Raw genomic sequence first — 27,557 nt, forward strand, 5'->3', positions numbered from 1 at the left:
GATTTGTTTTTGTCTCTCCCAGGAGACTACATGGCACGAGGGTGCAAGGAGTCTCTTAAAGTCACGCACTAGGCATCACAACTGCAGAGGACAAGCTGGATGGACCAGCTGGTCTTTTCCTGTCCAGTATTTTCGCATATTCCTATGTTCACTCAAAGCAGCTGATGCACAATATCCTCACAGAAGTCAGCCCTTAAATTGTAAGCAGGTCCAGGAAATTCCAGACCTGCCAATCTGAGCTCACATAACCGCGACCCTGAAACAAACAGTATTTCAATAATAAAGTTGCTCAAATGCGGCAGCAGCTTTATTATTGCAATATTAAGCTTAGATAGGATAAAAGTAGTAGAATTCTTTGAAATTCTTATGTAACAGTTTATCATAAAAGCACCAGTTGATTACTGACAAGTGAAGAAGGAAAGCTACCAGATGGAAGTCCACATACTTTGGTCAGAGCTGATAACATTTCATGCCCAGACAACAATCTGTTCTAAATATTTCATCAGATTATTCCAGTCATCATTTAAAACATTCCAGTGGAAAAGTGTGATCAAAAACTATTTACAGTTGTATGCATGTTCTATGTCAAATTTAGAAGATCGGTTACACAGTACACATGATAAATGGGCAACAAACTGTTTTAGAAAGCTCGGAATAAGTAGTTGAACATTTGGATAATTACCAATGGCAAGAACAAATCTGTTCTCTACAAAACATTGCTTTGTTCTCTACACAACACCAATATACATGATCACAATGGCATTGATATGTTTGGATATTAATGAAACAATATGCAAAATAGCAGTGGAATGTATGAGGCACTGTATGCCAGGGAATGCTGTAATGAGAACTACTGTTCTTGGTACATTTTGTAACCAAGTACAAATTCTGAAGGTACAGACGTATATATTGCTTAGACACTAGTGCTTCAAAATACAATTTCTGCGGCCACATGTACCACTGTTGCTCTATAATTCATGCAGCCTTTATACACAAGACAGTTAGGCTCCGGTTTCAACTGAAATTCAATGGAGGATTTTTCTTAACTTAATTTCATTATATTCATAAATATATTGAATTCATAGGCTAGCTGGCCCAATAAAACAGTACTGTAGTCTGTCCTGTGATCCAACTAAAGGCTAAATTCTTGGACCGGTTCTATCAATGCCACTAGCTGCATGAAGTGAAGAAACCAACTGCTACAATTGTGCACACCAATGAAAGAATTCCACAAACGCCTCTAGAGTCAACGCCACCCCCGGCAACAACAAACGGAAACCGGTGAAAGCTGGTGCAGGCAAACTATTTTTGTTCTGCATTCTGTAGTCTACCCCACAATAGAACATCAGCCTCCAGGGTACACGCCATATAGTAGTTCTGTAAAATAGACACAGCATTAAACAAACAGGATGCCAGAGTCAACAGGTCCCTATGTCATTAATACGAAGCTCTAACACTACAGTACCACCATATTAGCTAACAGTATTGACATGCGAGTAGGAATCATTTGAAGAGAGGGGCTGGGAACCAGCAAGCTCTAATACTGAAAGAAATTACCTTTCCCTAAACGGTTTGAAATAGCAAGGATTCTCGAAGTGCATTTTATTTTCCAACTGAACGTAAAAAACAGAACAGGTCTACAAAAACAGATCCCTGGTAAAGCATACTCTAGCAAGGGTTTTGTGTGAGTGCGTGTTTTTCTTAGAATTGAGTTATGAATGGGCATTTACTGAAATTTTTAAATTACTGTTTAAGTGCTTGCTAATTCACAGAATCACCTGGGTCTCAGTCCAACTTTTGCTATGGTCCATGTGCAGAATGCATTTCAGCACAAGTTTCCAATTGTGTGAAACAGCAAAAACGACAGAATCAAGGCTTCAAAATCGAGAGGCACACACAAACCAGAACAGTTCCATTGTGGGTACAGAAGACAGGAGACCCCAAAGAACTACAGTATATAGAATTATACAGCACCATTTATAAGGTTATGCACTTGAAACTGTGGCTGCCCATTTCTTTAAGTATATACAAATGTGGGCAAGGTTCACCAAAGTCCCGCGTGAAAGGTGCCGATTGAGAAAAGGCCAAGTAAACTCATGGTAAAAGTGGTCAAAATATCACCAGAAGGAAATCCGCACAAGCAACTGTACTATGAAACAAAATGGTCCAGATTTGAAAAATGTGATATTTCTGTGGTACAATTTTTTGCATGTCTACATACTATTTTTAATTGCACTATTGGGCTAGCACAGTGTTTAAAAAGAAAGCCAAAACAAATATTAGAAGCACATTTGTTTTTAGTATTTTATAAACTGACTGATGAGTACAAAATATAGATGCCAATACAGAGTGAATTTTTTAATATGTGATACACGCTATAGGAAATATCCAATATTTCCAATATTTTAAGTGCAATCTCTTTTTAAATAACAGCGAGCCCAAGTCTCAAAACTCTTTTCACATGAACCCTGTACTTCACTGATTGACTTTAAATGACGTGGGCAGCAATTTTGGAGATGGTCTCAGTATTATTCTGTCCTTTTGCCAGATGAGACTGGGATATTTCATGACTAAATCATGCAGATCAGTCACCCTCCCAACATTGTAGACATCAGGAACTTAATGGCACATGAAACCACTGGTTCAAATGAAGGGCACCAAATACAGATACCACTTTGGAATGAAAGGTCAAATGGCAAAAAGGTTTTCTAAGTACCTGTCATAAATCTGGAGACTAAAGGGTGAATTTTTCTCTGCCCCGCACTCTCATAAGGAGGATAGAAATAATGATAAAGTTTCTGCATGTATTTTGATTTAAGTAGGCTTTGAATACCATATGTAGGAGAGTACCTTCGGGATTGAACACATGCCTAGGTTCTCCTTATCTAGACACCAAACAGCAAATCTTTTCCATCTGTTGTTATAAGCCTTTTTAAACAATAGGTTTTTCAAAGGTTCAGAATAGCAAGATTCATTTGCAGCAGTGGCAACCTAGTCAGCCCTCTGCAGAGGCCATGCCACCAGCTGACGTTTGGATCAAACAGGCTGCAAAACTCTACCCCCCCCTCCCCCATTCTTGTAAAAGTGTCATTAAAATAGGAGAATTAGTTTAGATGCAAAAATATCCACATAATAATGATAAAAGGCAAAGAAAAATCACCACGCTGTTTAATATTCTACTTCATGAAATAATTATATATTTCTTCACTGTCCAACTATTTTTTTTTATTTTTAAGTTTTAACATGCAGATTTATCCCCTTCCTGCTCCCCAAAATTGTTAGGCTCTTGAGGGTCAAGAAAAAAATCTTACTATAAGCTTTGTTACCTTGACATAGTTGTTCCTTGCCCAATTTTCTGTTTTTAAAATGATTTGATCATTACTTCCTGCCCTTTTTCATCATCTCCATCTGTTGTTCTGCTTTCTTTTTCTCTCTATGCTCGTTCCTTCCATTGTTTTACATTAACAAAAAGCACACTTATTTGAATAGGTTTAATAAAAGTGAATTATTGATATAATTCTAAAATAAGGTGAGATTGGCAGAGAGGGGGTAGGGAAAGCCAACTCCAACGGTACCCTCTTCCTGACGAAATGCTTAGAACATGGCCTTGTCATAACCAACACCTTGCTCCGTCAGAGAGACAAGTACAAGGCTTCATGGCAACACCCTCGCTCCAAGCACTGACATCTGCTGGACTACGTCATCGTCCGAGCGAGGGATCGCAAGGACGTCCGCATCACCCGCGCCATGACAGGAGCCGACGACTGCTGGACAGACCACCACCTAATCCACTCTGTCATCTCCATCAATGTAGCCCCAAAACAGCGGTGGCAACAGAAGCAATGCCGCAGGAAAATCAACGCTGGAGCACTCGAAGACCCCGCTAAGAAAGCCCTATTCAGCCTGCGCCTCAAACAACCTGATGACTCCCAGTGATTCAGAGATACAGAGTGTCCACAGCACTTGGTCTGCGCTCAAGGCCTCCATAAATCAGCACCTGTGAAGAGACGCTCGGTCACTCGACCAGGAAACACCAAGACTGGTTTGACGAGAACGACCGAGAGATTCAGGAGCTAATAAGCCGCAAGCGCAAGGCATTCCTGATCTGGAAACAGCAACAGAACTCAAGAGCAAGAAAGCAGCTCTACAGACGGCTGAAAGCCGAGGTCCAACAAAAAAATTGCGACCTAAAGAACAGGTGGTGGGTGGAGAAAGCGCAGGAGATCCAGCAGCTAGCCGACAACCATGAAGTGTGTGGATTCTTCAGCGCAGTCAAGACCACCTACGGCCCAAGCACCCAAGGTCCTACCCCACTGCGGGCCAAGAACGGAGAGGCAGTCAGTGCCCGCTGGAAGGAGCACTTCGAAGATCTCCTTAACCGAGACTCTCTCTCCGACGAGAGTGTCCTCAACTCCATCCCGCAGCATGCTACCCGCCACCACCTCAGCACAACCCCAACCCAGCATGAGATTGAAAAGGCCATCCGACAACTGAAGAACAAGGCGGCGTCAGGAGCAGATGGAATCCCTGCCGAGGTGCTAAAACATGGCGGAGAAGCACTATTGGCACGAAAACATGAACTAATTTCTCTTATTTGGAAGGAGGAGAGCATGCCAGGGGATCTCAGACGCCGCAATCGTGACCAGCTTCAAGAAAGGTGACAAGTCCGATTGCAGTAATTACAGAGGAGTCTCCCTGCTGTCTGCCACAGGAAAAGTCATCGCAAGAATCCTCCTCAATTGCCTTCTCCCAGTGGCTGAAGAGCTTCTCCCAGAGACGCAATGCAGATTCCGCCCACTAAGGGGCACAATGGACATAATCATCACCGCACGTCAACGACAAGAGAATTTCAGGGAACAGCACCAACTGCTATACATGGCCTTCTTTGACCTCACAAAGGCCTTCGACACTGTCAACCGTGAGGGATTATGGAGTGTCCTCCTCAAATTCGGCTGCCCTCAAAATTTGTCACCATCCTCCGCCTGCTTCACGACGACATGCAAGCCGTGATCCTGACCAACGGATCCACCACAGACCCAATTCATGTACGGACCAGGGTCAAACAAGGCTGTGTCATCGCACCAACGCTCCTCTCTATCTTCCTGGCTGCAATGTTCCATCTCACCCTCAGTAAGCTCCTCGCTGGAATGGAGCTAATCTATAAAACAAACGGGAAACTGTTCAACCTCCGTCGCCTCCAGTCCAGATCCAAGGTCGTCCCATCCTCTGTCATCGAATTACAGTATGCAGACGACGCTTGCGTCCGCGCACACTCGGAGGTCAAACTCTAAACCATCATCAACGCCTTCATCGAAGCGTACAAGAGCATGGGCCTTACACTAAACATCTGTAAGACAAAAGTCCTGTACCAACCTGCCCCCGCCACACAGTACTGCCCCCCCAATTACCAAAATCCATGACGAGGCCTTGGACAACGTGGACCACTTTCCATACCTCGGAAGCCTACTGTCAACAAGGGCAGACGTCGATGACAAAGTCCAACACCGCCTTCAGTGTGCCAGTGCAGCCTTCGGTCGCCTGAGGAAGAGTGTGTTTGAAGACCAGGACCTCAAGCCCAGCACCAAGCTCATGGTCTACAGTGCAGTAGTGATACCCGCCCTCCTGTATGCCTCAGAGACATGGACCATGTACAGCAGGCACCTCAAAGCACTGGGGAGGTAATACCAACGCTGCCTCCGCAAGATCCTGCAAATCCATTGGCAGGATAGGTGCATCAATGTCAGTGTTCTCGCTCAAGCCTTCATCCCCAGCATCGAAGCTTTGACCATGCTCGATCAGCTCCGACGGGCGAGCAGATCGTCCGCATGCCCGATACGAGACTCCCAAAACAAGCGCTCTACTCCGAGCTCCGACACGGCAAGAGAGCCCCAGCTGGTCAGAGGAAACACTTCAAGGACGCCCTCAAAGCCTCCTTGAAAAAGTGCAACATCCCCACCGACACCTGGGAATCCCTGGCCCAAGACCACACAAAGTGGAAGAGAAGCATCTGGGAAGGCGCCGAACACCGAGTCTCTTCGCCGGGAGCAAGCGGAAGCCAAGCGCAAACAGCGGAAGGAGCACATGTCAACTCAAGCACCCCACCCACCTACCCCTTCAACCACTGTCTGCCCCCACCTGTGACAGAGACTGTAGGTCCCGCATTGGACTCATCAGTCACCTGAGAACTCATTTTTAGTGTGGAAGCAAGTCATCCACGGTTCCGAGGGACTGCCTAAGAAGAAAATAATTGTTGCTTATATCTTTTCCTATATTTATAACTTCAAGTAATCTTCAATCTGAAACAAAAGATTTTCTCTCAACAGAAATAAATTCATAATGCAGTTTTTAGAACCGTTCACTGTGGATCATGTGCCAGCTTGGCTCACCTGGTAGCAGTCTTGTCTGATTCAGAAGGTTGCATGTTCAAGGCTCTCTCCAGGACTTAAGCACATAATCTAAAAAGACACCCCAGTTCAGTACTGAAGGAATGCTACATTATAGGAGATGCCATCCTTCGGCCCAGAAGTAAAATCACGGCCCACCTGCCAGTTGGCTGGTTCCAATGGATGTAAAGATGCCATGGCACTAAGCAAAGAATAACAGGGAATTTTCCTGGTGTCCTAGCCTACATTCTTCCTTCAACGATGACTGCATTTCAAAGTAATACATTGCAATATAGAGCACTTTATAATTTTGGAAATGAAAAGATTCACAAGTTGAGTTTCTCATTTTAAGAGTGATTTATAAAATTACTTCTAAATTATATTAATTTAAGATCCAATAATCTTGCATATTAAATCTGTATCGGATACTAAAGTAATTGTGAGTGTATGGGGTACTTCTAAAGGTTAGACAGGATTGAGGGATGGATGCATGCTTGAATTTTCCCCCCAACATTCCTGGGTCCTCAACTTCCTGAATTCAGTGTACCTGAATCTATGTAGGGGCACTGAAAGCCTGATTTTCAGGGCAGACAAGCATGATAATTAGTTTTAAATCTAACACTTTATGAGTAGCACATAGCTGGGCGTATAGACTTGTGATGGATGTGCATACATAATGTGGAAAATTCTGGAATAGCAAAGTATTAAGGAAGTGTACACATGCATGGAGTGTCAAAGGATTATCATGTTCGAGCAGAGGAATGCTGAACTTGAGGGCAAGTTGGCTACACCTTTCAATATACACAGGGAAAATTACTTCTAGAAGATACAATCCAGAGGGCAGTCACCCCACAACAACAACTTGCATTTATGTAGCACCTTTAGCGTAGTAAAAGGTCCCAAGGCACTTTAGTCGAGTGTAATCAGACAGAAATTGCCAACAAGTCAAAAAAGGAAACATTAGGACAGGTGAACAAAAGCTTGGTCAAAGAGGTAGGTTTTAAGGATTGTCTTAAAGGAGGAGAGAGGAGTGACAGAGGGGTTTAGGGAAGGAATTCCAGCGCTTAGGGCTTAGACGGCTGAATGCACAAATGGTAATGGTGGGGCAAAGGAAGTGTGGGATGCACAAGAGGCCAGAGTTGGAGGAAAGCAGACGTCCCAGAGGGTTTTAGGGCTGGAGGAAGTTAGAGAGATGGGGAGGGGCAAGGCCATTGAGGGGTTTGAACACGAGGATTAGAACTTTAAAATTGAGGCGTTGGTGGACCGGTGAGCACAGGGGTGAATGGAACTTGGTGCGAGTTAGGATACAGACAGCAGAGTTATGGATGAGCTCAAGTTTATGGAAGGTGGTAGATCAGAGGCCAGCCTGGAGAACATTGGAATAGTTGAGTCTGGAGGTAACATAAGCATGGATGAGGGTTTCAGCAGCAGATGGGCCAAGGCAAGGGTGGAGACAGGTGATATTACAGAAGTGGAAGTCAGCCATCTTGGTGGAGGAGCGGATGAGGTTGGAAGCTCAGCGCAGGGTGAAATAAGAATTCAAGGTTGCAAACAGTCTGGTTCAGCCCGAGGCAGTGGCCAGGAAGGGGGATGGAATCAGTGGCTAGGGCTGAATAAAATGGCTTCGGACTTCCCAATGTTTAACTGGAGGAGCAGTCTGAGAAGACAGAGGCAGTGAAGGGGTCCAGACAAATGGCGGTGAGGTAGAGCTCGGTGGAACCCGACATCATGTCTTTGTATGATGTTGCAGAGGAGCAGTATGTAGATGAGAAATAGGAGGTGGCCAAGGATAGATCCTGAGTGACTCCAGAGGCAACAGTGCAGGGGCAAGAAGAGAAGCCACTGCAGGGGATGGTCTGGCTACGACTGGATAGGTAGAAGTGGAACCAGGCGAGGACAGTCCCATTCAGCTGGACAACGCAAATAGAGAGGGAAGTGAGACAGAGGAGAGGGAGTGGGTGAACACCTGCTGGAAGGAGGTGACAGAAGGAACCAGTACAGGAAAACTCGGAGTCTGGATTTATCCAATATGTATATGGTTCTTGACACCTGCAATGCACGCAAGGACAGAGGCACAGGTAAGGTTCATCATGAACACCACCACAGGTAAAGTGAAATTATCCATAAGAACAGGTGTCTTAGTGGGAAACACCATAATTAGAGGGATAGACAACCAATTTCCAGCTGTGACAGGGAATCTCAAATAATGTTTTGCTTCTCTGGTGCCAGGTTAAGTGACATAACAGGTGGGAAAACTTCTGCAGCATGAGAATCCAGGCAGAAAGAGTAGGATTGAGGTTTTATAGCAGCGGTTTAAGGTATTAGGATCTAGTCTGATGTGCAAAACCTCAAAAGGTAATAATCTCAGAATTACTCACGGCGCCACACACTGGACCGATTAAACAGAAACATGTTAGAAACATCAAGACATGGCTAGAGAGATGGTATAGAAGAGTGGGTTTTAAATTCCTTGTACAGAGGCAGGGAAAAGCTTTTCAGACAAGATGGGCTTCACCTAAATTTCCTTGTAAAGAGGATAAATAGGACAGTGGTGAAGATTTCAACTAGTAAGATGGCAGAGAGCGATAAAAGAAAGAAAATGAGCAAACAGAGGCGGACTGACCTGGTGTGTGTATCCAGCATTTTCTCTTTTTGTTTCCTCTGGCCAAGAGTCAGGGAAAAGAGTTGGAATAAACGGCTCTTTTTCCGAGTGGCAGGCAGTGGCTAGTGGGGTACCGCAGGGATCGGTCCTTGGACCCCAGCTATTCACAATATATATTAATGATGATCTAGACAAGGGAACTAGATGTAATATCTCCAAGTTTGCAGATGATACAAAGCTGGGTGGGCGTGTGTGCTGTGAGGAGGATGCCGAGAAACTCCAGTATGATTTGGACAGGTTGGGTGATTGGGCAGAAGCATGGCAGATGCAATATAACGTGGATAAATGCGAGGTTATCCACTTTGGTGTCAAAAACAGGAAGGCAGATTATCTGAATGGCAATAGATTGGGAGAAGGGGAAGTGCAACAAGAGCTGGGTGTCCTTGTGCACCAGTCGCTGAAGGTAAGCATGCAGGTGCAGCAGGTGGTTAAGAAGGCAAATGGTATGTTGGCCTTCGTAGCGAGAGGATTTGAGTACAGGAACAAGGATGTCTTGCTGCAGTTGTACAGGGCCTTGGTGAGACCACACCTTGAGTATTGTGTGCAGTTTTGGTCACCTTATCTGAGGAAGGATATTCTTGCCATGGAGGGAGTGCAGCAAAGATTCACCAGACTGATACCTGGGATGGCAGGAATGACGTATGAGGAGAGATTGGGTCGATTGGGCTTGTACTCGTTGGAGTTTAGAAGAATGAGAGGGGATCTCACTGAAACTTATAAAATTCTGACAGGACTAGACAGACTAGATGCAGGAAGGATGTTCCCGATGGTCAGGGAGTCCAGAACCAGGGGTCACAGTCCAAGGATAAGGGGTAAGCCATTTAGGACAGAGATGAGGAGGAATTTCTTCACCCAGAGAGTGGTGAACCTGTGGAATTCTCTACCACAGAAGGCAGTAGAGGCCAATTCATTAAATATATTCAAGAAGGAGTTGGATATATTTCTTAAGGCTAAAGGGATCAAGGGATATAGGGAGAAAGCAGGGACAGGGTACTGAATTTGGATGATCAGCCAGGATCGCATTGAATGGTGGAGCAGGCTCGAGGGGCTGAATGGCCTACTCCTGCTCCTATCTTCTATGTTTCTATGTAAGAGTCTGGGCAGTCAACTAACTCCCAGTTCAGAGCAGCTAGAATATGCGACAGCTACGAATAAATCTCATTCCAGCAACCATTCAATATCTTCCCAAAGTGGCAAAAAAGAATTGAAACCCATCTTGCTCCTTTCCCCCATAAAAGCCAATCTAGAAAACTAGCAAAACCTGTGCAACAGCTTCAAAATAGCCATGTATATAAACCTATGAGCTAGGTATATTAAAAGTGCAGCGTGACCTGGACTTCAAAGATAGCAAAATAATTAAGGATGAGGAAGACCATTTGGCCCATCTCAATTCATCCATCCCAAAAGATCTAAAGTGCCCCCATTGCAACATCCAATTGTTTCTTAAATGATGCCAAGGTTTATGCCTCCCCTATATGGGAATCTAATCCATACATTAATCACTCGGGGGGAATTTTTACCTGAAAAAAACAGGTGGGTTTGGAGTGCGGGGGGGGGGGGTAGTTAAATTGTTAAAAATTAGGATTCTCAACCTGAACCCGCCTCCAACCCATCCACTTCCAGTTTTAACGGGGGTGGGCAACCAACCCGCTGCCAGGAGGCGGGACGTCATTTTAAATATCACCATGAGGCTGGAAGCCCCTTCTTTAACCACCATTTTCTTTTTAACTCTATCTGGTCTGGTTTAATGCACTTTGTAAAACCGGCAGTTACAGCAAGGCAAAGACTGCTGCATCCAGGAGGTAAGTGCCTTTACTCTTACTTCCTGGATCCAGGGTCCCTGCTTAGCCCACCCTCCATGATCGGAGACCCCCTCACGAGGCCTCCAATCACCATCCCACCCCCCCTCCCCAATGATCTTGAAGCCGGCCCCGATTTTCCTCACTTCCCCCGGTCCCTCGACTGCCCCGATCTTCTTCACTTCTCCCCCAGCACCCCCGCACCACCCAGCCCCCAAAGTCCCGACAGCCCCGATCTTCCCCACCCTGCCCCAGGAGGCCATTATTGGCCCCCACCTAATCCCTCCCTCCCTCCCTCCCGTGTGGCCTAGTGCCGCAGGACTACCCGCCGCAGCCAGCTAGCCTCTCCATCTGGCTGGCTGGCTGGCTGCGGGTGGGAAACAGAGGCTTCTGATGCAAATGATGCCCTGCCGTTAAAGTCGGCAAGCCTGCGGGAAACCCGTTCTCCCGCCCGCACTGGAGCACCCCACCCCCCACCATCCGCATGAAAACCCAGTCCTCTGTGTTAAGAATATTTTGAGTTCAGTCCTCAATTTATCTTTTAATTGTTTCAACCTATGTACCACCCTTGCTCTACTCTCACAATTTAAGATGAAGTTGTCTTAACTTAAATTGCAGTTAACCCCAACATTTTATCATTAGTATAATGGAAGACTGTGGCAAACATTGCAGGAATTCTCCTCCATTTCTTTACCTCCAAGATCTGATAGGTGGTCAATACATGATGTGGAGGTACTCTTCTCCCCCCCCACCCCCCCCCCCCACTTCATGCTGGCACTCTTCTTGCCTACTTGTCCAGGCGGGAAATCTCTGTGGTTTTACAAAATAGGAATTGCCACCCATCGCACAATTCTACCCCTTTGAGCAGCATTAAACAAGAGATGGGAGCAACACTTAGGGATGGAGCCTGCAGCTGTACTAATTTCTGTCTGCAAACAGACCTCAAAATATGGACAATCAGCATGTACTGTATATTTCCATAATTTTTTTCCCCTTTTCCAATTTTCTTGCTCGTCTCTTTTATTCACATGAACTTCTCTGTTCACACCATATTCTGGGCCTCAACCCTCGCCCATGCTGCAATCTAAGCATCTCCTCCATATTCCCTGTTCTATGGCTGGGTCTCCCTCAGTCCCTACCTTAATTCGCTTCTCCCCTCCCTCTCTGCCCTGTTGCTGGGGCTGCTCTTCAGCTGGTGATGTGCAAGATTCTGCCTCTTTCGCTTCATCAGCATTGCACCTACTAACAAAACAAAGAGCTTGACTAAATGGATGTTGCACAGCGTGTCCTCAGCAACTGGAGAGAGAGCTTTTTCTCATTATATTAAACTGTGGGTACTTCATCTGCCATAAGTACTTGTTCCCTCGGGTAATTCAATTGCTCCCAGTCCAAAGAAGCTGGGACTGGTGCCAATTTGTGTCTGCTAACAAAGACAAAAAGACCTCAAAATAGTGACTATGTGAAACACTAATAGTTGGCACATATGCCCCTCTGTTTCTCCTCTCCCCATCATGGCCCCAACACACTGTCACTAGACAAGTCTAGTTAGAAACAGTTACAGCAGTAACTGGTAGCAAGCCTTCTCCTATCTCAAAATTATAGCTGAAAGTCAAAGTTATGTATAAGCATCACTATAAATTAATACAGGTTGGGCCCCGGTAATCCGGCACCCTCGGGACAAGGCCGGTGCCGGACCATTGAAAATTCCGAACCACCGAAGGTTAGGTAAATAACACCTAAAATAACAATACAGGAAACTTTGCGCTATCCGGCACCAACGGGGCCGAGCTGCTGCCGTTCCCTCAAAACTGCCGTACACTCCAGAGCTAATGTTGAAACATACGGATCAATAAACCCTGTAGCAACAGCCTCTAAACAGTCGGCAAGCGTCTCTGTAGCGTCTCTAGCTGAAGCTGTTGCTTAGCTACAGGCGTTGCAGAGCTTGACTGTTCAAAAAAAGCAAAGAAAAGAAACGAAAAGAATAAAAAACGGCTCCTGATTTTTGCCGGTGGCTCGAGCTTGCCGGACGGTTCGCCTCCGGATAACACAAAGTTTCCTGTATTATTAGGTACAATATTATGTTTGTTTATATCGCGGGAAACGGTGACGCCGCCAAGCGGCTGCTCCGCAAACTAAAGACCACCGGTTTCAATTCGTGCCGGACCACTGAAGGTGCCGGACCGTCGGGTGCCGGATTACCGGGGTTCAACCTGTAATTCCATCTTCAGACATGCAAATATTATACCTGTAGAATCTGTGGGTAGTCAAAGACCTGATTTTTGTGGCAGCGCTTCCTTGTGGAAGGGACACCCTCTGACAAATTGGTACATTTGTCTAGGATTAGCAGAGCGTCTCCATGCTCTGCTTCCATGGACTCCAGCTCAGAACGGTATTCCGAATGGATAGCAGTTTGTGTAGACAAGATAAAATACATCCTGTAACTGAAGAGAGAGATATTTATATACAATGAAACAGGATTAGTATTATTTTTCACGTAAAAAAATATTTGTGATGTGGCTTTGATGTACTGTAAATCGGCTAAGTCGAGTTTACACTTTCTGGGGATCTTTGGTGGAACTAGATGTCACTTAAAGAAACAAACACACCTGTGGTTTCCGCATTTTGGGATAAAGGGCAGCCAACATAGCAAGTCCCAATATACCGATAATGTAGGGTCATTTTTAGTGATTTTTCAGAATATTTTCTTTGCATTAACATACTCCATGCTAGAATTTAACAGCATATCAGGTAAAGTGACAGAGCAGGAGGCTTTGTTTTGCTTTGAACAATGCCAGTGCATGTTTGCATCCAAGATATATCCTGCATCGAGTCTGATGAATGTTTATCACCACTTACCATTACTGAATGGAAGTACATGCAGGAATGCATTATCGCTTGACAAATTTGTTAATTTGAATTTCCTGTTTGCATTTTAAGTTACAGTAAGTAGTCAGCTCAGTTTGAAATTCCTGCATTCTCGGTACGGATTCAAACAGATTGTAAATTAAAGTGCACGATAACTTTTTTGGTTGCTTCAGTTTGCAATAAGTTTGCTATTTTGCAAAAAGTATTGCTCTTGAGACAGTTTCTTGTAGCTGAACTTAAATGAATGCAGCGAGAAGCAAAAATAAAAGACTCTGTGCTTTATGACTGAAGGAAGTAGCTTCCAATAATCTGTGAGGTCCTCTCCAGTGATCATTGTAAGCCAAACAATGGGGAGGTTATTGCTCAGATTTTCACTGCAAGCTGGTAGCAATTTCACTATAACAGCAGTTTTATTCCTTTCAATTATATACTAAATGAATTGCAACATTGGAATGTTTTCTGTATAGGTTCCCCACAACCAAGTTCACTTTGCTGAGGTGGGGGAGGGGGCACAGTTCAGTTACCCTAAGTACAACGTAGGATATTTTTTTAAATCCTTAAAATACACTACCAGACTGCTGTGAAAATGGCCCACCACAATCTGAAGTACATTTGGAATCTTATATCCAACATTGGCAAAATAAGAGTGCTGAAAATAGAACTGTAACTCCAGTAATGTGGCTGTTGACTCTTACCCGGGTAGCTTCTCAGGTAGATTGACATCTGCTGACAATGGACTAAATACTGGAATGCTAACATCATAACCCTGTCGATAGGTCCACGTGGAGAAGCCTCCACCGGCAAGGAGGGCTCTTAAAAAAAACAAAAAAACAATTTAATTACTTACATTATCTACAAATTAGATCCCGAAAACACATTTCTATACTCAATGTCTCAGGTGAATGGACCCTGTACACGAGAGAGAAAAGGGAAGGTCGTCAGATTCAGAAGGATCAAAATCACAGTCGAAGAGAAGGGTTTGAGAGTATTTTTGAAGGCAGAGACATGACAAAGTGGAGATACCAATGAAAGCAGTTCCAGAGGAAACTACTTAATTTTAGGAACATTTGGTATGCCTGGCATGCCTTTTATAAAGAAAAGGAACATATGCAAAAATATCCCACTTGTCAAGATTCTAAAATTACTGCCTTGTATTGCGTAATTTAGACTAAATTTACCTTGCACTTACCCGAGATTACATATATAACCAGCATCTCCATTCTTATCTTTGTGCCGTAATCGGCTGACAGGTGATCAAATGTGTGCTAATTTAACTACCTAGTCATAATAATGTAGGTAGATATTACAACTATATAGGATTACGCTCAATTTATTGCAGAATACTAGGGCTAAAAACATCACAGTTTTATGCCGTGAGCACTGTTCTCAGTCCCTGTACAAAGGCAAAAAAACGGTCACACTCAGCAAGCACATGGCTGTTGGAATTTATATTGCATTGATTTTAAACTAGTATAGTGGCACCCGCTTAATTGTAACCGCTCGGAACAGCCTTGCAACATTTGATAAAATGGGAATTTTCCTAAAGCGGGTAGCAACAAAAATCAAGGCTGGCCTAGTGTATAACAAACAATCTGCCTAATTTACGTAGATCTTGCCACATGGGTGAATACAGTAGAACATCTTAGAAAAGTTTGGTCTCAATCGCAATTGTAAATGCAGTTGTAAAATGCATGGCGGAAAGTTCCGGCCAGCCACCTAGAATCGTTCTTGGACAAAAAAATCCATCCCTTAAGCTCCATACTTGCAGTTGAAATGGTGAGCACAGCGATAATAAAACAGAAACGTGGTAACATCCTTCAGAGATGCCATCATTTATTATAAACCTAAATCAGTTCAATCTTTTGGTATAGTGAAACTTGTAAAATAGGGACAACTAAGGGACTTGCATCAGGTATTCTTTATTTGCAGGCGTCCTTATTTTCAAAATGGTCATTCTACGTACAGTAAACAGGATGAGCCAAATATCCCGGGATTTGATGCACCTCCTGCAGTGTGTCTTTTTTTCCCCCACCCTCACCTGGGGTCATGCCCAACTCTGGAGCCCTGCCAGTGGGATGTGATTTCAGTTCATTTTCTGTTCGTTGAGTTTCCCAATTTGTTGCAATCCCAGGTCCTTTTCCATGGAAGGAGGAATGTCTTGATCCTGGGATCAGCTACACTGGCAGCCTGCACAGGGCGAGGTGGCTGTTGTAGTGCCAGAGAGCCTGGGAGAGCCCAGCCAAATTGGGGTTTTGGGGGGGGGGGGGGGGGGAGGGAATTAATGTCCTGCAGACCCCTGTCTGGGACCCCTCCCTTCGTGTGCTGCAGCTGCTAATGTCTGAACTGCTGGGGTGCGTAGGGGGCAGTTAGCAGCTCATCAGTACCTGACGTACTGGTGGAGCGAGATGTCTAGGGTTGCCAACTCTGGTTGGAGGCATTCCTGGAGGTTTGATCATGTGATTTTCTGGCCACGTGAGCCAATTCAGAGTCCCAATCTCTCCTTGAGCCCCCATCTTTCTCCAAGACCCCATTTCCCAGTCTCTCCCCCAAGCCCCCAGACTCCCTCTTCACCCAGCACCCACCCCGTCTCCATCTCTCCCCGATTACCGAGCTCCCCCAACAGGCTAGAACTTCAGGATTTTGCACATGCGCAGGTAGACGCAGAAGTCCTGAAGTTGCGGTGTCATTCCCTGCTCCGCCATAGGCTGTGCTGTGAAACTCCCCATAGCCAGCAATCAGTGAAATCAGTTCAACTGACGAAAACTTAAGCTTTGTCAATCTAATATCGCTGTTAAACACGCCATAAAACATTAAGCCTTGTTGGAATCGGTGTAACTGGGGTTTTAATGGCGTATTGACTGAACAAGTGTTCCGGCCTGAAAAACTAATTTTATATTTGTAGAATGTTAAATTTCTCCATTAAGATAAAAATTACCAGATTTTTAAAATAAAAAAAAAGTTTATGACATTTCAGCTTCTACCTTAACCCCAGATATATGTCCCAATCTTTATTTCGTTTTATGTGAAAAATATTTTAAAGTGAAATGATAATCAGTGCCTTTTATTTCCTGGTTTGCTGTCTGTAAGAATTCCTCAATGTGATTGGCTGCTCAAACAGCTTGATGACATCACTGCTGCTGTACGCTAGGGATCCCCTTTCAACATCACTACAATTAAATTACGGTCAAGAAAGCTAATGGCCCAGAAATTCGGGTCTCCATGGGTGAGTACGCACGGGGTACTCACCCGTAGGCCCAATGGAAGTGCCGGTTTCCTGCATGCACGGGAAACCGGCACTTCTGTTCCCCTGAAAGAAGGGGTTCAGAGTTCGAACGCGTGCGTAGAAGAGGCTGCGCATGCGCATCGAACTTAGGTTTTTTTTCTCCAGGTTTTCCCGGGAGGGTAAGTCTGCAGAAGTTACACATATAAAAGGCCTGCTTTTTACAAGGTAAGTGGTGAATTAATTAAAATTAAAATATTTTTTCCACAGGTTTATTATTTTTAAATACTTTAAAGCAAGGTAAGTTTATTTTTAGCCCCGTTAGAAAATAAAATTATTTTTTCAAAAATTTATATTGTTTAAAAGTTATTTCATGTAATTTATAGTTAATTTAAAAAATGTGATTTTTAAATTTTTTTTTGAAGATTTAGTGATGTTTTGGGGCCCGTAGTATTTAAGTTTTGACAGCTTATGAATGGGCATTCCCTGCTCCGATTGGCTCCCCATGGCCCACGTGATCCCAGGGGACGCATCGAACTAACTGCGCCTCTGGGATACGCAAGCACTGCGCGCCGGCAGTTGGAGCAGGCCCAGGATTGGAATTCCACGGGGGCCCACAGCTCAACGGCCGGCACGCAAGGTAAGTGCAGGTCGGGGGCTTGCACCCGCGGGAAGCCCCCGACCCGAATTTCTGGGCCAATGTTTTCGCCACAGAGATCGCAACATCTTTGTGGGCAGCTTGCTTCGAGGTCAGTGCGATCGCTGCCAACCGTAATTTCCAGGCCATGATTCGGGTTACCAAACCTGGTCTCTAAATGTCAGCAAACTTTACATACTACGTGGTTTTCAAATTAAACTGTATGGTTTATGAAGGAACGAGAGTGCTTGTGTCTTTCAGAGATATTTATACTTGCCTTGTGTAGGTGAAAAACTGGATACCTTTCAGTTAGACTTAGTGAACCAGCTGCTTATGTCATCTCAAATATTAGTAAAGAAATCTAAATGTCAAAACTTTCCTGCAGTTGTGTGGTTAAGCATGTCAGCCTGCACATAAAACACCACACGCTTTAGATTAAGTTTTATTCTCTTTCTAAATGAGAAGGGATATGTATTTACCACTTACTATACACAATGCTCAGAGTAGCTGATGCAAGAGGTATTCTACTTTGTTTCCTGCTCATGAAAAAAAATATCCATAATGTACTGCTATTGAACCATATTCACCTCTGAAGGAAGATTCTTCTAGTGCAGACTATCTGAGCAAACGCATATTAAAATACCTTCCATGGTTTTTACACAGAATGACAAAAATGAGTAAGAAAAAAAAAAGGTATCTGACAGATCAGTGAGAGGGCTATGATATTATTGCTGACTGTTCCCTACCTCCCCAAGTTCTAAACATGGCACTAGATCAAATTTAAACTGGTGCTTAAAAAATGCACATTATAAAATGCAAAGCGAGTTGTGCGCCTCTTCAGGACTTGTCAGCAAATGTATTTCCACGCCAATTCTTCCAACTGGAACTTTCTAAAAAAGTATACATCTTTCTTTTAGAAAGCTCCAACTGGACTGCTTGACGTCTGCTCACATTCATGAATTTCAAAAGGAAAAAAACCTGTCCTGTGACAAATATTACAACATGTGCAATTAAAGTAGCTCACACATGAATTAGAATGCTTCCAGCTGAATTCAAAGCAAGATACTTACAGCAGTTCAATATTATCGGCAATTTTTCTTCTCTTTACATTGGATTTGTCTTGATCCCCTTCCATTCCCAATCACTACTGAGCTACTGATGCAGGTTTTTAAATGATACAATTGAGGATCTAGTTGCCAAAAGATTGTGTGGTACAGGGGAGCTTAGAGAAAGAATTGGTAGTGGCATTCTCATGACAATTGCACAAAGATTTTACAAGAAAATGTTTATGCAACAGATGGCTCAGGATCTTACTCAGTTAATATATATTTGCTCCCTCACTCTCTGTGCTCCATTATCCCTCAGTATTTCTGTTCCCACTTCATGTCTACTCTAAAAAGGCAATTAAAGGTCTCACTTTCCATGTTTAGAAGAAACTTCTATCCTTCAAAACACATATTTAGGTGGTTAAGTGAGCCACATTTTTGTCACGTCAGCTGTTTGGACATCTATTGCATGGTTTTTTTTTTTTTACTTCCTGTTTGAAAGTCCAGTGCTACAAGCAGAAGTGATTTTCACATATGGAATAATCTAATCAATTACAACAGGGGCAATTCATACAGCCTACTGGGGCATGAAGTTCACCCACTGAAACCAAGAGCAGGGCTACTGATGAGGTTAGGGCCTTAAAGTTTATCCTGCCAATAATGCAAGTAAATAATGCAAGTTAAATGTAGCACCACGTTTAGATCCAATACTTGGACAATGGGCTCAAATGGTGGACAGACTTTCAAAACAAACCTAAAAATCATTAATTTTCCTGCATGAAATTCTCAATCAGAAGTATGTAGATTGCCCCAATGACTGCCACATTTGTACTGCTGGAGCTAAATTTCAGCCCTTCAAATGAGCAAGTCCAGTAGGTAGTGTAATACTTGCACTAAGAATGTGGCTAAGTCTGAATCTCAGGTCACCATTGGAAGATTCACATTGCATTTTCAACTTTTTGAAGTGAAGATTTGCAGAAAACTTGAAGCACTGTCATAACACACAATTCAATGCATCCTCTTAGCAGCCAGGGCATCCCTGCAAACCAGTTGAGCTTCGGTGGTAAAGTATATATACTGGTTATCTGAAAATGCAATTTGCGGCATTAGATTAGTTAAAGAGGATTCATCAACAGTCTTGCAATTGGCACGAACAAGACCACTGCAACAATTCTCTTAAAATTTGATATCAATGAACTGTAGTGCCTGCCACGAGTTTCTTAGGTGGGTTTGTACAACAGTGAATCAGCCATTCGACAGGAATATTCAGGCTTTAACATTCTAAAATATACTCACGTAAAAGACAATGTTTTAAGTGTTGCAACTCTATTTCTCCAGGTTTGCTAAGGTCTCAGTGTAACAAACATTTAAGATGGCCGCCACCATTATCCTAAAAGATAGGCCCTAAAGTAGGCAAGAGTGGAGCTGCACAGGTTTCCTTGGTCAGATCAAGCGACTGCTCATGGTAACTGCTTAGTATTCAGTACTAAGGGCAGTGTAGCTTCCAAAAACCCACCCCCATCTTTTATTTAAAAATAGAGAGGATCAACAGAAGACAAGTTTGCAGAATTAAAACTTTATATAAAGCCAAAAAGCAATAATGGGAATCTGTTCCACAAGGATGTAAACTAATTTTATCAAGTAGTAGGTGCACAAAGTTATCAAAACAAGTTGTGCAACTCAGCACTGCAAAAGAACGCTGTCCAAGCTCCCTGAACTTTTTTGAATATTTATTTGGCCAGTAATGAGAGAATATGATTGTTTAGCCTTTTTAATTAAATTTCAGAACTGGGTTCAGTTAGTTTGTATTTAGAGACTTTTGTTACATCAGTTCTTAAAACCAGTATTTTGTGAGGTGGCTCAAGAATCAATTATTGAGTAGCAAATTTGAACATTTCTAAGAAAAAGACAAAGTAGTACGCCCTGAAATTTCACTCAGGACACAATCATAGAATTTTACAGTAATGAAGAGGGCCATTCAGCCCATCATGCCTGAGCTGGTTCTCAGAACGACCCACCCCCTCTGCCCTTTTTCACAAACCCTTTTAAATTCTTCTTTTCCAAATATTAATCCACTTTCCTTTAAAAAACTTATGGATTCTGCTTCCACCACTGTTCCTGGTAGGACATTCCGGGGTAGCACAAATCAGGTGATAGGCCAATCGACAGCCTGTTTTACACGCACCTGATTTTCTTTTACATTGGCTTCAATCAGGCGGTGTTGATTTGCTATCGCCTGGTTTTGCTACCACAGAAGACCAATTTCACACTGTCCATGTCCCGACATCCCCCTACAAAATTAATTCTTAAAAATTCTTCTAACCTCCCTCTTTGTTGCTTCAGTAATCATCTTAAATTTATGCTCTCTAGTTACCAACTCAATCAAATTCGTTTTTCCTGAATTACCTCAGCAAAAACTCTCAACTTTGAACACCACTATCAAATTGCTATACATAGTTTGTTACTTCCTCAAAGAACTTTATTAAATTTGTCAAGCACGACTTGTCTTTTAGAAATCTACACTGTCTGTCCTTAGTTAAGCAATGTCTTTCGAGTTGAGTATTAATGTTATCCTGTATTATGGCCTCTAGAAGTTTATCCATTATTGACATTATACCGACTGGTCTGTAGTTACCCGATTTATCCCTTTCTCCCCTGCACATAGATGTTACATTGGCTACCCTCTGCGTCACTGGGCCTTTACGTTGACGTCTGCCTGGAGGCCAGGGACCAGTGCTCTCCGCAGCCTGGACGGCAGGAGGTAGGTGAGGTTTTGTTTCGCTTCGCAGGTCGGAGACGTATTCCTGAAGTATGCCTCCGACCGCAATTTCTACCCCATTGTACAACAACAACAAGTATTTTATATAGCTCCTTTAACGTAGTAAAACATCCCAAGGCGCTGCACAGGAGTATAAGACAAAAAATTTGACACCGAGCCACATAAGCAGAAATTAGGGCAGGTGCCCAAAAGCTTTGTCAAAGAGGTAGGTTTTAAGGAACGTCTTAAAAGCGAGATGGAGGGGTTTAGGCAGGGAATTCCAGAGCTTAGGGCCGAGGCAACAGAAGGCACGGCCACCAATGGTTGAGCGATTAGAATCAGGGATGCTCAAAAGGGCAGAATTAGAGGAGCGCAGATATCTCGGGGCGGGGGGACTGAAGGAGATTACAGAGATAGGGAGGGGCAAGGCTATGGAGAGATTTGAAAACAAGGATGAGAATTTTGAAATCGAGGCGCTGCTTAACCAGGAGCCAATGTAGGTCAGCAAGCACAGGGGTGATGGGCGAATGGGACTTGGTGCGAGTTAGGACACGGGCAGCCGAGTTTTGGATCACCACAAGTTTACATAGGGTAGAATGTGGGAGGCCAGCCAGGAGTGCATTGGAATAGTTAAGTCTAGAGGTAACAAAGGCATGGATGAGGGTTTCAGCAGCGGATGAGTTGAGGCAAGGGCGGAGACAGGCGATGTTACGGAGCTGGAAATAGGTGGTCTTTGTTATGCTGCAGATATGTAGTCGGAAGCTCATTTCAGGGTCAAATATGACGCCAAGTTTGCGAACAGTGTGGTTCAGCCTCAGACAGATGTTAGGGAGAGGGATGGAGTCGGTGGCTAAGGAACGGAGTTTGTGTCAGAGACCGAAAACAATGGCTTCAGTCTTCTCAATATTTAATTGGAGAAAATTTCTGCTCATCCAGAACTGGATGACAATTTAGAGAACATGGAGGGGTCGAGAAGAGAGGTAATGAGGTAGAGCTGGGTGTCGTCAGCGTACATTTGGAAACTGATGCTGTGTTTTCGGATGTCGCCGCCAAGGTGCAACATGTAGAGGACAACTAGGAGGGGAGCCAAGGATAGATCCTTGGGGGACACCAGAGGTAACGATGCAGGAGCGGGAAGAGAAGCCATTGCAGGTGATCCTCTGGCTACGTTTAGATAGATAAGAATGGAACCAGGCGCGTGCAGTCCCACTCAGCTGGACGACAGTGGAGAGGCGTTGGAGAAGGATGGAGTGGTCAACCGTGTTAAAGGCTGCAGAGATCAAGATATAAAAAGAAACTAATACAAAAGCAAAATACTGCAGATGCTGGAAATCTGAAATAGAAACAGAAAATGCTGGAAATACTCAGCAGGTCAGGCAGCATCTGTGGAGAGAGAAACAAAGTTAATGTTTCAGGTCGATGTCGGTGAAATTAACGTTTCAGGTTCTGACGAGAGGTCATCGACCTGAAACATAAACTCCGTTTCACTCTCCACAGATGCTGCCTTGACCTGGAGTATTTCCAGCATTTTCTGTTTTTATTTTATATTATAAAAAGAAAAACTGTTCACAGATGCTCCAGTCTAAAAGGCACAGAATACCTAAAATGTGGACGTTACTGTTCTGAACAAAAATACACAAAATTTGTATCTAAGGTGGTAACAAAGTTTCGTATGCAAATTTTTGTTTTGCAACATTCTAATAATAAACACGCCACAAGGTTTCAGATCCAAGCACTTCCGAAAAGTACAAAATTCCACTATAACAAAAAATATATACATATTGATACAAGTACATATAGATTTCATACTGAAAAATTAGACATCATAAAATCAGCTGCTGATGCTAGACTATGGTACCTGGGACTCTGCATACAAAAAGAGAAAATAAAGAAATATTTTAAGTGGGCAGGGGCAAGGAACTAAGTCAACATATTTCTCAGAACTCGCACAAGTGCAATAGGCAGAATGGCCCATCCGTGCGTTAAAATTGACTGATTCTGTGACTCGAAGTTGAATGTTATTCTGGTACAAGATGAAGAAATTAAATTCTTTTGGGGATACAGTAAAGTAAAGCTCTCTAGGAAGGTTAAGCTAGAAATTAGAATTAGGCTACCTAGCTTGTTGGAAAATTGGACCGTTTTCCCTCATTCATGCGCAGTATTATTTGGTATTTATATTCTATAAACATAACTTACTGTTCATATATTTTATGATCATTTCACCACAATACTAAAATGAGAATTTAATTGATACCAAACTTTTTTTTTTAAAGACTAAATTATGCATTTGTTTCCCACACTTTAAAATGTGGAAATCTGAATCTGATCTGCCCTGCGTGCTTAATTCCATAGGCACAAAGCCATAGAAATTAAAACATTAACTATTTGAGCCTCAGGGAAGCTTTTTACATCAAATATTTCATATTGTAAATACTGCAAATTAACAAATTAGTTCTGTCATTTCTCAAAAAATAACCACCAATGAGAATTGACAATATAATTTTGGCAAATGTTAGATCAATACTTTATTTTTTTTTTAAGGGCAATGGATAATCAGCAGTCATGGGGTTAATCCCATTCTGGATTTTTATTCTAAGCAACAGCAGTTATTAAAAAAAAAGCTCCTTCAAAACCAGGATATAAATATCAACTTATCTACCATGATGATCCCATGCTGAAAAACCCTGCTTCACATACAACAGGATTCTTTTGTTGGTGACAAAACTAGGAATAGCAGCAATTGTAGACAGACTGCATAATTTTTCCTCCCATCCCCTCGTCTCCTGAGGGCACTGACTCATGTAGGGGTATGAAAGCTGGCAATCCTCCGGTAACTCGCCCAATTTGTGGTTTTTCCATTTTTATGTCCAATTGTGGTTTTAATTCTGCACTAATCTTGTGACTTAATGACGCGCTGCCTTTAATAAATAAAATGCAGAACTATGATCGGTTGCAGGAATTTTTTATTAAATCACAAAGCTCCTGAAGCATTTTAGAACCAATTTGTTTTCCTTTTTAAGAGAATCCAACTACTCTATTACTCAACAGACAAGAAATTGAATTAAATTGCGAGTGCCATCACTTGACCTTTCACCCATTTAATAGGTATTGGGTTATTAGACGCTGAAGTTATTCCTTTTATGTTACCCTGTATGACCATCTGAAGATGCGCACATATTTATGGAAGAAAATGATTAACAGATGCAGTCGCATAGAAAATGTCTTACAGATCTGTTTTGTGGTGTATCAATATACATTGAAAAATGTCACGACTTGTGTAGAACTAAAATGCTGTATACACTGTATATTCAAAGCAATCTTTTTAATGTTACTAAAAGCAACTGATTTTTTTTTATTCTGCTAAAAGGATAATCATAGAAGAAAATCTTCTCAACTCCAGAAAAAGGTCGTGCTGACATTGAAAAACGTGTACGGGAACACATGGGTCCATAGTTTAGTACAGTCAAAACCTGACAAGATTCCTCTCAATACTACATCATGACTATGGAAAATATAACTAAAAGTACTCTGAATGTTTGGGAACACCTACCACTGTAGTAGGTTGACACAATCAGAGGGTCAATTATTCCACAAGAAAATTTAACAAGAGTACAATCGTACGATCGCCTCCTCTTGATCTAGTCACCTTCAATTACATGATGAGTGAATACACATGTGACAGGAAGAGATCTGCAGAGCTTGTAGCCAAAATAGCAAATTTGCCTCGGATTGCCAGACATCAAAATTTATCTTGCATTTCAACGTGGGGCAGTGATGATGTGGTGAAAGATGAAAGGGAAATGCCATGGCTACAGATCGAACAGGATCTGGCACCCCCACGTAAAAACAGAACATCCAAGTATTGTAAAAGCACAAACCAAAAAAGGAAAGTTATTATTTTGAACATCTGGTCAAGTAGAATTACAGTTCAGATGCACTTCCAATGTTTATACCTGTATGAGTCAGGAGCATTAAGGAGACAACAGGATATGAATGTCTAAGTTTGAGGTTCCTTATCCAATATAAAATGAAAAAATACTTTTTGCTTGTTGTCAATTTTGGATTCATCAAGGTTTAGTTCAGGAATGGAACAAGTGCCTCTCAACAATTAATGACTGCATCATTCACTCCCTGGCTAAGTCCAACACAGCACAAATGATCTGCAGCATTCTACATAATGCCCCAACAGGTATTACATATTTAGTCATTTTGTGACAGTGTGCAAAGTCTTACCATTTTAGACACTATTGTTTTAACTTTCATACCTTTAAAATGCATGGGGGGTAAGGAATTATCTCCGATGCACCACTAAATATAATGATTTTGCTGTGGCAGGGCATCTAATGGCATCTGCTGTTAGTTAGATGTGCCCTTGCATGTTTAGGTTTTGTAATTTTTTGCATGGCAAGTTGCTGAAAGTGCGAGCTGATAGCAGTGCAGCGAGGGAAACCGGGCACCTGGAACCTGAGTGAACAGGGGAAGCTGCTGTGGTTCTCCTTAACCAATCAGATTGAAGAATTGTGAAGTAAAAAGCACAAGGACTAAGGAGGAAGTGGAAATTAGAGTGGGTGAATTCAGGTACAGAAAGAGAAATAGGAAGGGAAAGAAAGACTGGATTAACAGAGAAAAAAGACAAAGAAAAAAATATATATTTTTAATCTCCAACAACAATTAGTACCTGAAGGAATGAGACGCCACACTTGTAATAGTTAATTTTCAGTGCCAGAGGTTGATTGGCAGTAATTAACATTTATCAAGTCATTAAAAGGGTACTTAGACTTGACTTTCTGTGTTGAGTTTAGTTCGTATCTACCGCGCAAATACAGCAACTTCACGCCAGTCAATGCATTTCAATGACGAGGCAGACATCGAGATGCTGTTTTCGCGCTAATGGCAGAGTGGTGCACCTCAGACAGTAACTTTTCAATATTGGCATTTAATCGCACATCTGCTCCTCACCTGAAGTTGCTGTACCATTATTTTGAGAGCAAAACCGGGTCTATAATGTTTCATGTGATTTCTATTTCAAGTCTCAGTTTAGCTTGAAGAATCTGTCCCTCCCTGACGAGAGATTTTTGGATTCACATCAGGGCCACAGGCTGCTTCTGTAACTCAACATTTTTAAATCGCATTTATTGGCTCTGGCATGATGACCCCCCACTCCTCCTTTAAGGAGCATCAGCTTTTCCTTCTAGTAAAATCTGGTCAACAGCCGTTAGAACTAATGGAATAACACTCCATCAGCAAAGGTTTTACAATTAACCTATAGCATTAATGCAGAAACCAGAAACATAGTTTCATTTTTTTTAAAACACAAAATGTTTATATTTTCTTTCTTTTCAAGGTCTAGTTGCCAGAAAGCTGGAGCTCAGATCCTGCCAGCTGTCAAACATATATTTATTCACTGAATATTAAATATCAGAATATTGAAAAGAAATTGAAGATGAACTTAACATCAGTCACTTGCATGCTAGTGCTTCCAAAAGAGTCATCAAGATTTTTTGGGAGCTGGGGATTGCCCAATTTTTTAACAAGGTCGAAAAATGTAATGTCACAGACATCAGGTAAGTACCTCCCTTGATTTGTGCTCAACATTTTTTTTTATTCACAACACACAGCCAACACTGGACTCAAATAAACAACTTTTCAATTGGTTAATGCAGCCTACTGTTGGTATTGCAATTATTCTTTCAGCCTGGATATCCAATTAGTGACCAGTGGAACTCCATAGCTGGTTAGAAAAGAAGGATGGAAGGGGAAAAAATGGCTCCTAGCAACCGAGGGGCCTATTGGTAACACCATAACTTTTTGCTGTTTAATACTTATTTATGCACTTATATATGCACCAAGTGCACATATCACAATATTCAATCATCTGAAATAACTTCCATTTGCTAGTCCATCCTTCCTCATCCCCAAAAGGGCTGGGATACAGTTCCAGAGGCATCCGTAGTGCTTCAGTACAAGTGCCCAGCCTTCATTTATGAGCCCAGGCAAAGAGCATCACCACAGTTCTCAGCCAGTGCAGACACGTATGGCCTTCCGAGCATGGATCACTGGACACAAATCAAAAGTAGGGACCCTCGGATTTTCTGACCACTCCCTAACCAAATGACAGAGGCCAATTGCAGCCACCCAACTGCTCACCTGGTTAAGATCAGCTAAAGTAGCATAAACCAGAACTGAA

The 27,557-nt window shown here is 42.7% G+C and overlaps 1 protein-coding gene across 3 annotated transcripts in view; it reads right to left on the minus strand.

Moving 5' to 3' along the window:
* The window catches only part of ext2 (exostosin glycosyltransferase 2), a 168,293-nt gene that overhangs the window by 116,078 nt on the left and 24,658 nt on the right, over positions 1–27,557 (minus strand). For 2 of the 3 annotated variants that reach the window (XM_086008104.1, XM_086008105.1), the window contains 2 exons: positions 14,405–14,521; positions 13,090–13,285 (listed from right to left, as the gene is read on the minus strand). In XM_086008104.1, the coding sequence (XP_085864230.1) occupies positions 13,090–13,285; positions 14,405–14,521 (313 nt within the window). The remainder of the gene's footprint in view (positions 1–13,089; positions 13,286–14,404; positions 14,522–27,557) is intronic. The other variant, XM_086008106.1, reaches the window with a different exon arrangement.

The sequence above is a fragment of the Somniosus microcephalus genome, chromosome 15, assembly GCF_052327205.1.
Source record: "Somniosus microcephalus isolate GS21.2 chromosome 15, FLI_Smic_1.0, whole genome shotgun sequence".
Lineage (NCBI taxonomy): Eukaryota > Metazoa > Chordata > Chondrichthyes > Squaliformes > Somniosidae > Somniosus > Somniosus microcephalus.